Source organism: Schistocerca piceifrons, chromosome X, assembly GCF_021461385.2.
Source record: "Schistocerca piceifrons isolate TAMUIC-IGC-003096 chromosome X, iqSchPice1.1, whole genome shotgun sequence".
In the NCBI taxonomy this organism is placed as follows: domain Eukaryota; kingdom Metazoa; phylum Arthropoda; class Insecta; order Orthoptera; family Acrididae; genus Schistocerca; species Schistocerca piceifrons.
In genome coordinates, this window is record NC_060149.1 from 171,139,616 (window position 1) to 171,154,336 (window position 14,721).

The 14,721-nt window shown below is 40.9% G+C and overlaps 1 protein-coding gene across 1 annotated transcript in view; it reads left to right on the forward strand.

Moving 5' to 3' along the window:
- LOC124722126 overlaps positions 1-14,721 on the forward strand; it is a 58,722-nt gene that overhangs the window by 16,066 nt on the left and 27,935 nt on the right. Inside the window, exons 2-3 of the mRNA XM_047247331.1 lie at positions 3,759-3,815; positions 7,009-7,220. Of these exons, the coding sequence (XP_047103287.1) occupies positions 3,782-3,815; positions 7,009-7,220 (246 nt within the window). The 5' untranslated portion in view covers positions 3,759-3,781. The remainder of the gene's footprint in view (positions 1-3,758; positions 3,816-7,008; positions 7,221-14,721) is intronic.

Consider the following 14,721-nt stretch of genomic DNA (forward strand, 5'->3'; position numbering starts at 1 on the left):
GTGTATCCATCAGGTACAGTGTACTTTCCTCTCACTGGCTTTCTGATTTATTTTTCAGTTCCATGTTCGCTTATTTCTACATCTGTCATTTTCGCATCCGTCCGTCGGCCGAAAGTAGGAACCACTTCGTGAACTTCGCTACGGTACCTAAAAGTAAATTACCAACCAAGCAGCGTAGCTATATTCAGACCACACGACACGTGAACCTCCGATAGGTTTGCTACCTTGTTCACGTAAATGAATGAATTTACAGAAGCCTAATTCACACAGCTAGAGCGCTTTGCCCACATGGCTCTGTTTGAATAACATCTCATCAGACCAGGTTCTTTCCCCTGCATTCTCTTCCTCTTTACCTACCATGTCTTGAAACCAGACACTATACGGAACTTTCGAGCCAGATCGTTTTTGTTCAAACGTGCAGTTGCGTTCGAATGCACAATTCCATTTTGCAGTCTTCCGAATTGAACACACAACTGACCAGCTTTTGTGCACACACAATTCACAGTTTATTGCGGGGTCGCTCATATTTTTGTATGACACGTATGTTGCAGACCTCCAAACTCTTTTTTGACACTATCGTTTCGCCGCTGTAATGTGCTCGTTCTTTTACAAGGTCTCGTACTTTTCAAAAGAAAAGCTCATTTCAGCCATTCTTCCTGCATTGCCATCTGCTTGTAGCACCCACGTAACTTATGTGTCCTTTGTCGAAAAAAAAAAATAGAATCCACCGCATGAACCATAACTGCATTTCTTTTTGTGTCAAAGTATTAAAGAGAGAATACATTTTTTGTTTCCTCTGTACACAGAGGTTCCGTGAAGAGTTGTTAAATCTTACAGTATGAACATGGTCCGAATGATACTGCCAAAACGCTTGTGCCTGACAAGGAATGTTTATAAATCTGTTTTAAATTTCGATTAGGAACAGTAGTCGTAACGTCACTAACAAGTAGTATTCCTCGTAGAACGCGAACTGTTCGTATGACTCTTGATTACACGCGATGTAGTTAATTGTCTTCTCTGCGGTACTGCTCCGTGAGTAATTTTCGTAACTTTTACATAATACGTTTGGTCACTAAAACTGTCAACGGCCGGGAGAGCGGTGTGCTGACCACATGACCCTCCGTATCCGCATCCAGCGACGCCTGAGGAGAGGATGACGCGGCGGTCGGTCGGTACCGACGTAGTTTAGTTTACATGAAATGCTTAAATTTTTAGGTAACATGCTAAAGTTCTACGTAATACAAACATGTTTTCATGTAAATCGTAGGCAAAAGTTATTATCATGAATCCGAAATTTTTGAATGCTGTGTTAATTTTACGCTTTTAGGAAGTACGTACGTATCGATTCTGAATAGGGACGACACTTAAATCAACGTTCTCTATAAACTGTTGTTAGTGTATAGCACTGAATACAGAAATAAAGTAAAATGTAATTCTTTGTCATGAACACATGTGACGCTCTTGCTACGTTATATTAAAATATGTGATTACCGTGACTTTCTCTCGCAAGAATGTAAAAATGAGTACTTATAATTTTGTATGCAGCACCGTAAAGTGTTTTTTATGTCAGTCCCTCTTCCAGACACAATTTTTGATTTTTGACTGTGTTCTTTGCAAGGTGTACGTACCAAAATCTGGAAAATTTTTAATTTTTAATTTTTGATTTGAGCATATCTGCCCTAAACATTGCCTATTACCTTCTCGCAATGTAACTTCACGGCTTTTAAATTTTCATTCCGATGAAGACATCCTTCGAGATGTCGAAAGCTAGGTAAATGTATGAAACGATTTTCAGCAGGTTGGCTATGTTATTTTTCTGTTGAAACCAATATCCGGCTGCTAAAAGAGAGCCACGTTCAAAACTATAATTTTTGACTGAACTAAGTAAACATATTATATATTCCGACTTAAAATAAATCGAAACAGTAGAAATATCGAGATCGTACCAATGGTCTGTCTAACAACAATCACTGCTTTTAACACTCATACCACAAGAGACCAACTTTTATTGCTTACTTAATACAGAAAATACATGAACAACATTCATCTTTAAGGTCTAAAAATGAATAAAAATGGAACCAAATCTCAATTTCAACAATATTCGTAGTATTATTTAAATCCTCATGGACTCGAGGTAGGGGTTGTTAAGTCAGTAGTTACGTATATTTGGCATACAATACAAAATGAAGCGATGTTTACACCCATATACGTATTTTGGAGTCACATTCTCATCATCTCTCATTCATTGGACAAACAAATACGCTAGAAATCAGCTGGTGTGATAGCAAGTAGACACGGCTATGAAATATTGTACTAAAAGAGGCACACTTGTGAATGAAAGGAAGTGTGATAGGTCGGAACAGTGAAACACGAGCTGGATATTTTAAAGTAAGAGGCGGACTTCTAGTGCAAATAATTTTATGACTGCTACTTTACATATTCAGGGTCCGCCTGCTTAGATCGGTGGTAACGTGCTCGCCTTCCATGCAAGAGGGCCCGGGTTCGATTCCCGGCTGGGTTGGAGGTTTTTCTCCGCTCGGGGACTGGGTGTTGCGCTGTTCTCATTATCATTTCATCTCCATTCCGGCGCCCAATGTGGCGTCGAATGAAATATGACTTGCACGTGGCGGCCGAACTTCCCCGAATAGGGGCCTCCCGGCCAACGATGCCATACTTTCATTTCCGTTTTTTTGCATGTTCAGGTACTTGTGGTTGATGATTTAAGCTCGGATAGTCAGATGTTGAGAACTTGACTCTCGAAACGGAGCTATCTGTTAATATAGTTTTATTGTTTGTTGTATGCTACATAAATATAACGATCTGTGTGAGACTGCAGAAAATAGGCTAACATTGCCACCGACCAATGACTCGTTCAAAGTACCTATGAAAGTCGGTACGAAGGAGGATGAGTTTTTACTCGCATGCAACAGTGTCAGCTTTCCCAAACCGCAACCGCTACTTTTCCCTGATGTAGTTTCTCAGTCGGCCTTACGATGACCAGCGTGTCCCATTCACTCCATCACAAACAGTTCGGGGAATCCAAGTCGTATTCACCGCATGGCAGTCAGATTTGTTGACCATTCAGCTACATAATTCAGTAGGAAAAAGGGAGAGATAAGATTAGGATTTAGCATCCCTTCAACCACGACGTCTCTGGTATTCTTAGAAAAAAGTTTAAAAGACAATATTTTAGAGGGAGCTCAAGTCAGTATAGGACAAGAATAATGGAACACTTCGGCCGTTTTCTGATCAATTCGCTTTAAGCGATTAAATAAAATCACAAAAAACCAAAATGATAATTGAATTCCATTCTTACCGAAAGCGCATCAAATGGTTCAAATGGATCTGAGCACTATGGGACTTAACATCTGAGGTCATCAGTCCCCTAGAGGCAGGATTCGAACATGCGACCGTAGCGGTCGCGCGGTTGTGGACTGAAGCGCCTAGAACCGCTCGGCCACACTGGCCGGCCCGAAAGCGCATCCAGAGTGTTAACAACTGCGCTACCTCACTCGGTTGCATGACTCTGAAAAGGTTGCCGGTTAGTCAACACGCAGACAAGGAATTTAAAAGAAACATAATGAGTGCGTATGCGATAAACAGAAATGAAGTAAGGAAAGAAGCATGTAAGAAGGCTAGTTTACACTGTTCAAGCTACAGAATTTTCAAATACTTTTTTTCAGACTGTGAAATATGTGTTACCTATACCATTATTATTTGTTTTAGCCGGACATATAATCCGAATTCTCTGTTTGCAGGAAGGAACGAGACATATAAAACCATGCTGCTCTTCAAGGAGACTTTTGCTTCTCTCGGTAAGTGCCACCTTCATCGCCTCCATATAATGAACGAAATTAAAAGTAAAAAATAATAGGTTTATGTCTTATATTAACAAAGTGCTATCAATAGCCAAGTTGTAAATTTTACAGGATAAAACATTGGGTATCCAGAGTATAATATTTATTATATAAAAGCTGTATGATAATTAGTGAGGAAAACTGACACAGGTGAGGCGATACTATAACATAAGCAAAAACGTTCTAGTAATTATGAATCCGAAAACGAGCAGTTTTAGGGATAACTGCGAATGTATGGTTACATGCCACCATTGTCATCAGTATGAAGTATCTTTTTGGGAAGTGATAATATGTTTGAAATGGAAAGTTTTGAAATCCTCATCTAAGTGAGCTCATTTTTCATCCATGGCCCGAATCCAGCAAACGCATGATGGGACACCGGCTCATTTTCTGCTAATATAATACAACGTCTAAAGCGCCAATGTGATTCCAGGTGGTTTGTTGAAGGAGGGCGTGTACCTTGGCGTCCAGGATCACATGACTTCAATCCGCTGAATTTTTCTGTCTGTGCTATCTCAAAACTCAAGTGTACAGGACATCTGTTGATTAGTTCGAAGAACTGGAGAAGCGAACTGTATAGTCATAAATCGTGGAACCGAATTATACGGGGATTTAGTTCCCGGGTTCGATTCCCGGCGGGGTCGGGGATTTTCTCTGCCTCGCGATGACTGGGTGTTGTGTGATGTCCTGAGGTTAGTTAGGTTTAAGTAGTTCTAAGTTCTACGGGACTGATGACCATAGATGTTAAGTCCCATAGTGCTCAGAGCCACTTTATACGGGGATTTAATCAAAAGTTTACATTTCGAACACATTTCTACTAAGGCAACATTTCAAACTGAAGCTGGCAGCGGCTCGTAAGCGTGCATCCACAATTATCTAGGATCCGCTTGTTTGCGGACCCATATTTATCGGATTAAGTTTACGTCTATTATTGTGTACTTGCACCTGTTATGGTTTGTTAATTATGAAAAACACTGCAGGTTGCAAAACTTGCAGGCTAAGTTTATTTTTCGAATGTGCAGTTGTACCACGATGTTTTAGGTCTTGTAATGAAGCATAGCAGCACCGCATAACGTTTTATAGGTGAGGAAAAATTTTAGATTGTGGATACATATCTTCAAAAGTATATTTCTGCCAAAATAATTATAATTTAACTTTGAGAATTATGCTTCAAGTTCCTCATTTTCCCTAGCGCAAACAGGGACGTGAATTTCAAAATGTGGTGGTGAAAATAACATGAAATGATCGTATGGCATTGTTGGCCGGGAGGTCCCATGCGGGCAGATCGGTCGCCGTCTCGTGAAGTCCTTTGTAGAGGACGCCACTTCGGCGACTTGCGAGTCAATGATGATGAAAAACACACAACACCCAGTTCAGGAGGTAGAGAAAAATCCCTGACCCCGGCGGGAATCGAACCCGGGACCCTGTGAGCAGAAATCGAGAACGCTACCGCAAGACCACTTTTTTTTTTTTTTTTTTATAAAACCTTTATTAAAAAAAACAATGTTACACATTGCAAATACATACTAAGTTATACATACATGAAGTTATTTAAACAAAGCGGTTTGATCATTTCAATTGCGCTGACATTAAGGAAAGACAACAGAAGATTGTGTTACTGACTAAATCACCAGAAAGAATTAAATTAAACATAAATACTTGAGAATGGCGGAAAGGAGATATATAATAAAGTTGACTAGCCTTCCAACTACACTTTCTGGACATTAATTGAATCTAAGTATTTCAAGTGATCAGATCTATATAATCAGTCTTTCACTGCAAAAATGAACAGGGCAATGTGCCAGCCATTGAATATTACATTTATCGGATAGAATCTTATGGTTTTAACCAATCGATAAGGAAATTTCTATAAAAAACTGTCTGTTTCCAAATTTCTAGTATAAGCCAATAATGCACCTTTCATGTTTTGTGTTTGGCACTATTAGACACACAATCTCAATGTCACATAAGTTCTGTACATTAGCTTATAAATTTCAAAAAACTACTCTCTGAAGTAGAGAAAGCACACATAATAAATATACTGTAAAATCTTAAATAGTATCCTTAAGGTAACTATAATACATCACTGTCAACACAGTCTTCTTTTTTATATTAACCAATGCCCATTCTTTCAAATACAATTTTTAGCATATTACCGAACTTTTTCTTGTGATTCGAATAGCTTCTAATTTTGTGGAACTCACACAGCATGTGTACCTTGAACTCTATGATGCTATCGGATCCTAATTTGTTAAGGACGTAGTTAACAAAATTTCCCAGCAACCAGTACACAGCGTTATTTTTTGCTTCTGGGAAATAGCGTGCTTCAGGCCTGTTTATCAATGACAGCGATATATACTCAGGGGATGTTCTTGTAATCAGAGCTATTTGCTCCCGGATCCACTTCCAACTATTCATGTGACCACTGCAAGTATATCTATGAATTACTGTGTCAACTAGATGGCATTGTTGACATAAATTTGTTTCACAGAGTCCGATTGCGTGCAGTCTTTCATTGGTGCTAACTATGTTGTTAACTGTCTTGTACCATGACGTTTTTATGTTAGACGTGAGCACATTAGAACTAATGTTCTTCCAAATCTCAGTCCACTCAATGTTTGGAAACTGTCGTTCTATTTTGTTTCTTCCTTCGCTTTTCTTTCGTTCCCGCATTATGGCTCTCGATGTTAAGTGTCGGGACTGCCTGAGTTCGACACTGACATAACTAAACTCAACATAGAAAATCCTCACGTGCTGTAAGCGACTGTTGATATTCTGCACGTCAATCGGGGGAAGCAGGCTTGGAGGTTTAATGATCTCGAAAAGTTGGCTGGTTATGCTTTCTCGCGAGTCTCTTATTAAATTAACTTGCCTTTTGATAAAAAGAGCAGAGGCTTTATCCGTTATGTCAGTTAATCCTAGTCCACCATTTTTAGGATCTAAAGTGGCTACTTTAGCAGGTACTCTGAACACTTCACCTCTCCACAAAAATTTTGTGATTTCGAGCTGCGGATGATCTGAAAATGTCATACCGACCTCTTATCAGTAGATCTAACAGAACAAGTCTGCCTGCGCGGCTTGAGAGCAGAAAGTCTTGTAGAAAAGCGCAAGGGTACCGTCCAGTGAGTAAAGTGTGTGCATGTGTGTGCAGCGGTGCTGGTGGTCCTGGTGGCAGCGGAGCCGGACGAGGGAGCCAATTTGTTCCTGAAGGCCTCGAGGTCGGTGCCACACGTGGGCCGGCGCAGCGACTTCTTCCTCAAGACGGCCAAGTCGGTGCCCCGCATCGGACGCAGAAGCGATCTCTTCCTCAAGAGCGCCAAATCAGTGCCCAGGATTGGCCGCCGCACAAATCTGGCAGCAATAGTAAGTTATTATTGTCGTTGCTGTGCTCTTCGGTCCGAAAGCTGGTTTCGTGCAGCTCTATACGTTAGTCTATCCTGTGGAATAATGTTCTTCTCTGCGTAACTATGCCAGTATACAGGCTGGTTATAATTAAACTTTCGTTAGTTGAGCCAGTGTAGACGTAAAACTATTTACCATTTGGCTACTTTATCCTTATACAGAGTGAAAAGTATTTAAACCGACAAACTCTGGGAGATTGTAGGGGACATCAAAACAAATATTTTTCCCTAATGTCATTTTTTCCTATGAGGATTATTTAAACCGGTAGAGGAAGATTTCTCTGGCGGCAAATTAATTAAACCAACAAACACTTTTCCATTTTTTAATGACTAAGAGACAACACATTAACATAACCCAATTTCAATTACATTAGATTTTCAAAAATTCCTCCATTGACACGTAAACAAAGGTTACACCGTCGGATCATCTTATGTCTGACACGGGCAAAAACCCCAGGAGTATCCTGCATTGTTCCTGCTGCTGCTACTATCCGGGCAACCAGATCCTCTTCTGATGCAACAAGAGTTGCGTAAACGAGGTTGTGCATCTCTCCCCACACAAAAAAGTCCAAAGGGGACATATCTGGGGATCGAGCAGGCCATGGTACAGAAGCACCTCTGCCAATCCACGTTTCTGGGAACCGTCGGTCCAGGAATCGACGCACAGGACGGCTGAAATGTGCCGGCTCCCCGTCATGTTGGAACCACATGCGTTGTCTTGTAGGGAGTGGGACGTCTTCCAGCATTTCTGGCAATGCTCTGTTGAGAAAATTGTAATAGTGCTTGCCATTTAATGGTATGGGTAGCAGATACGGCCCAATTAAACAATCCCCAACAACACCGACCCACACATTAACGAAGAACCACACTTGATGAACGCTAGTAAATGTGGCATGTGGGTTATCCTCACTCCAGACATGCGAATTGTGCATGTTGAAGACTCCATCACGCCCGAACGTTGCTTCATCGGTAAACAACACAGTGGATGGAAAGGTAGGATGCATTTCACACTGTTCCAGGTACCACTGCGAAAACTGTGCTGTGGGTGGATAATCAACTGGTTCCAGGATGTGGACACGCCGTAAGTGAAATGGACGTAACAAATGCTCTCAAAGGACTGTTCTTACATTCGTCTGATTCGTCCCCATGTTACGTGCAATTGCACGAGTGCTGATTGAAGGATCCCGCCCCACATGCTGCAAGACAGCTTCCTCAACTTGCTGCGCTCTTACCGTGCGACGGCGTCCCTGTCCAGGTAATTTGCTAAATGACCCGATCTCACGCAGATGTTGGTACACAGCAGCAAAGGTCGTATGATGCGGGATACGGCAATTAGGATATTGTTGTTGATAAACCTGCTGTGCAGCTCGTCCGTTGTGGTGCTCTACGTAGTACGCACCAACCATATCAGTGTATTCACTCCAGGTGTATCGCTCCATTAGTAAACAGAGACAATGTACTACTACACTGGTGGACAGCAGTTGCCTACAACTGAAGGCATAATACGTCCTCTAACAACTGAAGATCGTAATACAGCCTCTAACAACTAAAGAGCGTAATACGGCCTCCACCGGTTTAAATAATTCTCATAGGAAAAAATGACATTAGGGAAAAATATTTGTTTTGATGTCCCCTACAACCTCCCACAGTTTGTCGGTTTCAATACTTTTCACCCTGTATATAAAATTCTGGTGTCACAGTGTTAGTTGCGATACTCCTCCGAAACGGCTCGATCGATTGTGATGAAATTTTACATTTATATTCGGTAGGTCTGAGAATCGGTCGTAATCTATTTTTCATACCCCAAAAATTATTTTTTATTTTTTGGACAGAACTATTTATTTTTTATGATGTGGCATTAAAAAATAGACAAACCCCAAATTTTCACCCTTCTACCACCAACCCCTATTTTTTAATAGCGATTTTAGTAATTTAATAATTTTCAACCCCGGTCGATAACTGATCAGTTATAACTTGATCAACGGCTCGATCGATTGTGATGAAATTTTACATGTATATTCGGTAGGTCTGAGAATCGGTCGAAATCTATTTTTCATACCCCTAAGTAACAAGGGTGGTCCACCCCAAAAATTTCTTTCTTATTTTTTGGACAGAACTTTTTAGTTTTATTTTTTTATCATGTGGCATTAAAAAATACACACAACCCTAAATTTTCAACCTTCTGCCACCAACCTCCATGTTTTAATAGCGATTTCAGTAATTTAATAATTTTCAACCCCAGTCGATAACTGATCAATTACCACTTGATCAGTTATCCCGCGCCAGGTGTCTACCGATGATAGTCTTTCACTATTCGATAGATTGGTAATTGAAGAAAACGTACCAAAAGCAACGACTCGAATATCCCTCTTTGAATCGACGTAACTAGACCGAGAAATTTAGCTAGGTAGCATGCGTCATTTGCCAAACCGACCTTTAGGCCTAGCGCACACGCATCGATTTTTATCGTACGGAAATATATCGTACGATCAAATTCTTTTAGTGAAACAAAGAAGTTCCTATGCTCTCCTTTGTCCCTCTAAAAGAATTTAATCGTACAAAATATTTTTCCGTGCGGTAAAAATCGATGCGTGTGCGCTTGGCCTTATTCATAATGCTGACGAACACGTTTCGACACGAAGTTGCCGCTGTGTTTGTATGCTCATAGACGAGCCGTGTATCGGCTGCAATTGTTAAATCCGCGGGGGGGGGGTTACCGTAGAAACGCTAGAACTAACAGTGGCCGATACTGCCGGACTTCCCCCTCAGCCTTTTCTCACTCCATACCCAGTTTTCGGCCATTATTATTGTTTGTGTCACGAGCTCCCGCCAACAACACGTATACATTGTGCTACACATATACATTATTATTATAGACTAGAGATAATTTATATGGCAAAACAACATTAGCCGGGTCAGCTATAACATATAAAGATTTTCAGAGGTGGAACGAAGTTCGCCGGGTATACCTCGTAACTTTATGGAATGATGTTCAAACTGTGTACTGCAGAATTTCGTTTGTTAATAGTGTTAGTGTCACGACTTGTCGTTAGGCATCGGCACTGGTACGGTGACGCAGGGTTCAAACACAAGCATCAGTGCGTATTACAGTTGCAGACAGGCAACACTGGTCTGGGCTTTACTCTTAAAGCTGCCTTATCAAAACAACAGCTGTAGTACTGCTGCTCTTCGAGAGTATCGACACATTAAAAGAATACGGAGCAGTCGTCTTTCCGCACTGGGGTTGAAGAACACGATTCGGAAGTTCGAGTTAAATGTCGATTCCAGAATTGCTTCTGGGACAGGCCAATTGCGCCACAAATTGCTGAAGAAGTTACTAGTGCTATGGCTGAGAATACTGGACTCAACGTGTGATATTCAAGCACTGCACGAGCTGTCATTACAGTTGAACATTCCATGATCCGCCATTCGAAATCATCTGCGAACAATCTCTACTGAAATTTCAGGCAGTCATGGATGCAGATGGTCATCACGTTTGTAACCTGGAACGTAAACATGATACAAAATTAACAGATGTTAACCTCTCATGTGGAAATTAAAATGTCTTTCTTTCAGTCGTGTATCCGTTAATTCTCTTCTGCATGTCCTTACAAAAGTTCGCACGAAGTTTCCTTGCTCTACGATCACTGTTTGTTTATGGGGACCATCTAAAGAAGCGAAAGTTTAATTCTAACCACGCTTTACGTTAAACCTTCGACTGCTTCTCGATTTTTACTGCCACACTTCCTCTCTTTACCAAATTTACAACTGTTTGATACCTCAAGATGTAACCTATTGCTGTCCGCGGCTCGTCGGCTTGCGGTAGCGTTCTCGCTTCCCGCGCACGGGTTCCCGGGTTCGATTACCGACGGGGTCAGGGATTTTCTCTGCCTCGAGATGACTGGGTGTTGTGTGTCTTTCGTCATCATTTCATCCTCATTCGTAGTGGCGTTAAAGAACTTGTGGAGCGTCGGCCGAACCGCGCCGCGAGGGGTCTCCTGGCCACCAATGCCATACGCTCATTATTATTATCCTATGGCTGACCCCTTCTTTTAGTTCAATAAATTTATATAAATTTCTTCACTTAGTTCCTTCATTAGTTATCCGATCTATCCGTCTTTTGTAGTGCCGCACTTTCAAAGCTTCTATTCTCGTCTGAGCCGCTTAACATTTACTTTTCACTTGCTTACAGTACAGATATATACCTTCGTATAAGACTTCGTAACACTTGACTTATACTCTATGTTAGACTTTCTCTTAGAAACGCTTTTCTTCCTTTTAGCAGTCTGTATTTTATATCCTCTCTACTTCGGCCATCGTCAGTTATAAAGCAGAACTTATGTACTGATTTGGTTGCCTCATTTTCTAATCTAATTTCTTCATTTGATTCGACAACATTCCGTCAACTTTGTTTTGCTTTTGTTGATGTTCATCGTATAACGTCTTCTGCAGACTCTGTCCTTCTCGTTCAACTGGCCTTCCGAGTCGGTCACTGTCTCTGATAGATTGAGAATGCCACATTACTAAGTAATCTCGCATATTTTCACACGAGCTGCACGAGATGTTTCTCCTCTGTCATTATGTAACGTATTTAAGTGGGGGGGGGGGGGGTGGACAAAAATATGGAAACAACATAATCACAACACATTACCATGCCTAGCAAGGTGCAGAAAAACCAGCTGATATTCAAAACAGCTTCCAGTCATCTCGGAATGGATAAATACAAGCCCTCTATGGTTTTCAAGGGAACCTTTTACCATTCTTCGTGCAAAACAGTGGCAAGTTCAGGTAAAGATGACGGAGGTTGGTAATGATAACGCAGCGTATCTTTGAGGCAGATCCCAAAGACTCAATAGTATTGAGATCTGATGACTGAGATGGCCAGGAGAGTTGTGATAATTCGTCCTCGTGCGCACAAAACTGGAAGATGCGAGCTGTGTGACCAGGAGTCCTGTAGCCTTGGGACACAGCAGCACCAATGGCAGACAAACATTCTACCAGGGGACGGAGGACGGACCCAATCAGCCAAAATGGTGATATACTCCTTGACAGGATTGCGATCTTCGAGGGACCATGCGATACCACAATTTGGCTGCCTAAGTCACCAACGAACCACCGCCATGTTTCACTCGTCGGACGTAAAGTCGACCAGAAGCTGGAAACAGTGTGAAACAAGACTCAGACGACCAAATTACATTCTTCTATGGCTCCATAGTTCTGGTTTAGCGCTCCAGCATCCTGTTCCACTGTTACGGGCATTTGCATCACTGATGCGCGGTGAGTTTGAGTTCGCTTTGGAATTCCCTGCTTATGGAGTTCCCTTCGTGTTGTTTTTGCTGCTGACAGGTTTTGCGAGTGCAACAAGTAATTCTGCAGTGACTTTTGCACTGTCATCCTCTTATTTCTCGTGACAACCATCCTCAATGACCATCCGTCAATATCACTTAACACGTACTTTCATCCGCGTTATGATATAGAGGATAATGTTTTTCCGTTTCTCCTGTATGCGATGAAGCCTTCGAAACGATGCTTCTTGAAACCAAATACTTAGGCTACCTTGGTTATGGAAACGCACCCCCCCCCCTCCCCCATACGAGCACCAACAATTTGCCCACGTTCGAATTCACTTAGCTCCGCCATAGTGTACTAACAATTACATTGGACCCTGTTCTAATCACGGCTCACACTTGCGACGTATTGAGAACATTGCACAGGTGCCGTTTGTGGTCAAATACACCAGTACAACCTGCGGGCTTCGCTAGCATCTGAAAGTAAACTTTTTTGCTTCATTTTGTAGCCATTTGTATCAGTATGGCGGTTACTGTTACTGCTGAACCATGGACACTGATCCTGTTATCTGTAAGATCCTCAAAGACGTCAAATCTGCTCGTTGAGAAATAATTGTATATATATTGCAATATTGGCTACATTTTCACTGTATATTCTAAGCTTTTCCAGAGGAATGTCTTAAAACTGTTATGCAAGAAGTTTAGTGTCGTCTACAAGCTTGAAACTGGGAGAAATTCTCTTAAGTATTACATCATTGCAGAGTAACGTTTGTATAAATCAAGTCAGATTTTGTATGACTTTTGAATTTGGCGCTGGAATAAGGATGCAACTAAATCTTATATCCCACTTATGAAAGTTAAACTTCTGAAAATGGTTTCATATGCAAATTCTGTTGTTATATCAGTGGGTGTAACTCACTTATCTACAGAAGGAAAACCGCCGCATCCCATCTCATGTAGACCATAATTTCGGTAAACACTTGTCCCTAATATCTCCCTCTCATCAACGTTTGGTTTCACCTGATTTTCTATACTAAAATATTGCATGATTTTCGGAAGTGCTTAAAATCATGTCCTCCGATGTTAGTCCTTCCCCAACTTGAATTACTGACCAAAATTACACTTTTATGCTCCTATGATACGAAAGATTTTTTTTATTGTAAGTTTTTTCGTTTACACACTTGTAACAGGTTGTTTACAACGGACAGTGGTTGTTTGTATGACTTATTTAACATAATTTTAATTAAGAAAGTAAGACGACGATGCGTTTCGTACGCCTGTTTGCCAACAAATATGATACATTTCCCATGCCACCCATTAGCCAGAAAGTTAAAATTTCAAAATGGTTCAGGCAAGTTTGTCATTCTCCTGCATAAACTGGCACATTTCTTTTTTCAAATGTAAAGCACCAAGGAGTTCAATTACTACACCTGCTAACGTGAAGAGTTTGAAAACATAGAACTGCTTCTCCAAGGGGTATAGATACGCTAAATTCTACGATAAAATGTGGGATTAATTATTCGCGAGTACACGATAATGGAAAAATGGAACTAGAAGTTACTAAAATGAGACAGTGTAAACGATCTGAAGCATTTCATGGAACGTTTACCTTGAACAATCATTGATCATAATGATCATAACATTTTTAAGTAACAACATTTTCCGACTCGGCTGTTACTAGATTATTTATAAGTATTTTAAAATCACGATTTCGGCGTATGTGCCATTTTCAAGTGTTAACTGAACATGAAGTTCGTCAATACACATCTTTTACTGTTAAGATGACGTCGTCCTTCGTGTCCAACCATATCTCCATATTTCACTCAATAAGTGTAAGAATAAATCAGATTTCTCATCTTTGTATAAAAAAGGACAATAACTCCGTGAAAGTCAGTGTAAATACAGCTGCCTTTTTCCATTGTGCATTCGACAGTACGACACTTAAAAAGATGAAGCCAAGTATGAAGATATGGTTGGACATATGGAAGATATCCTGTTAACCGAAAAGAATAAGAATTGACACACTTGCTGCTGGATTATCATTTGAGAGTGGCTCACACGTAGAAATTGCGGTTGTGAAATACCAGCAAATGTGTAGTCGAGGCAGAACAGGAACATGTTGTCAGTTCCGAAATACTGCAGGACAACGGACACAAGCGAACAGAAAATACTCAG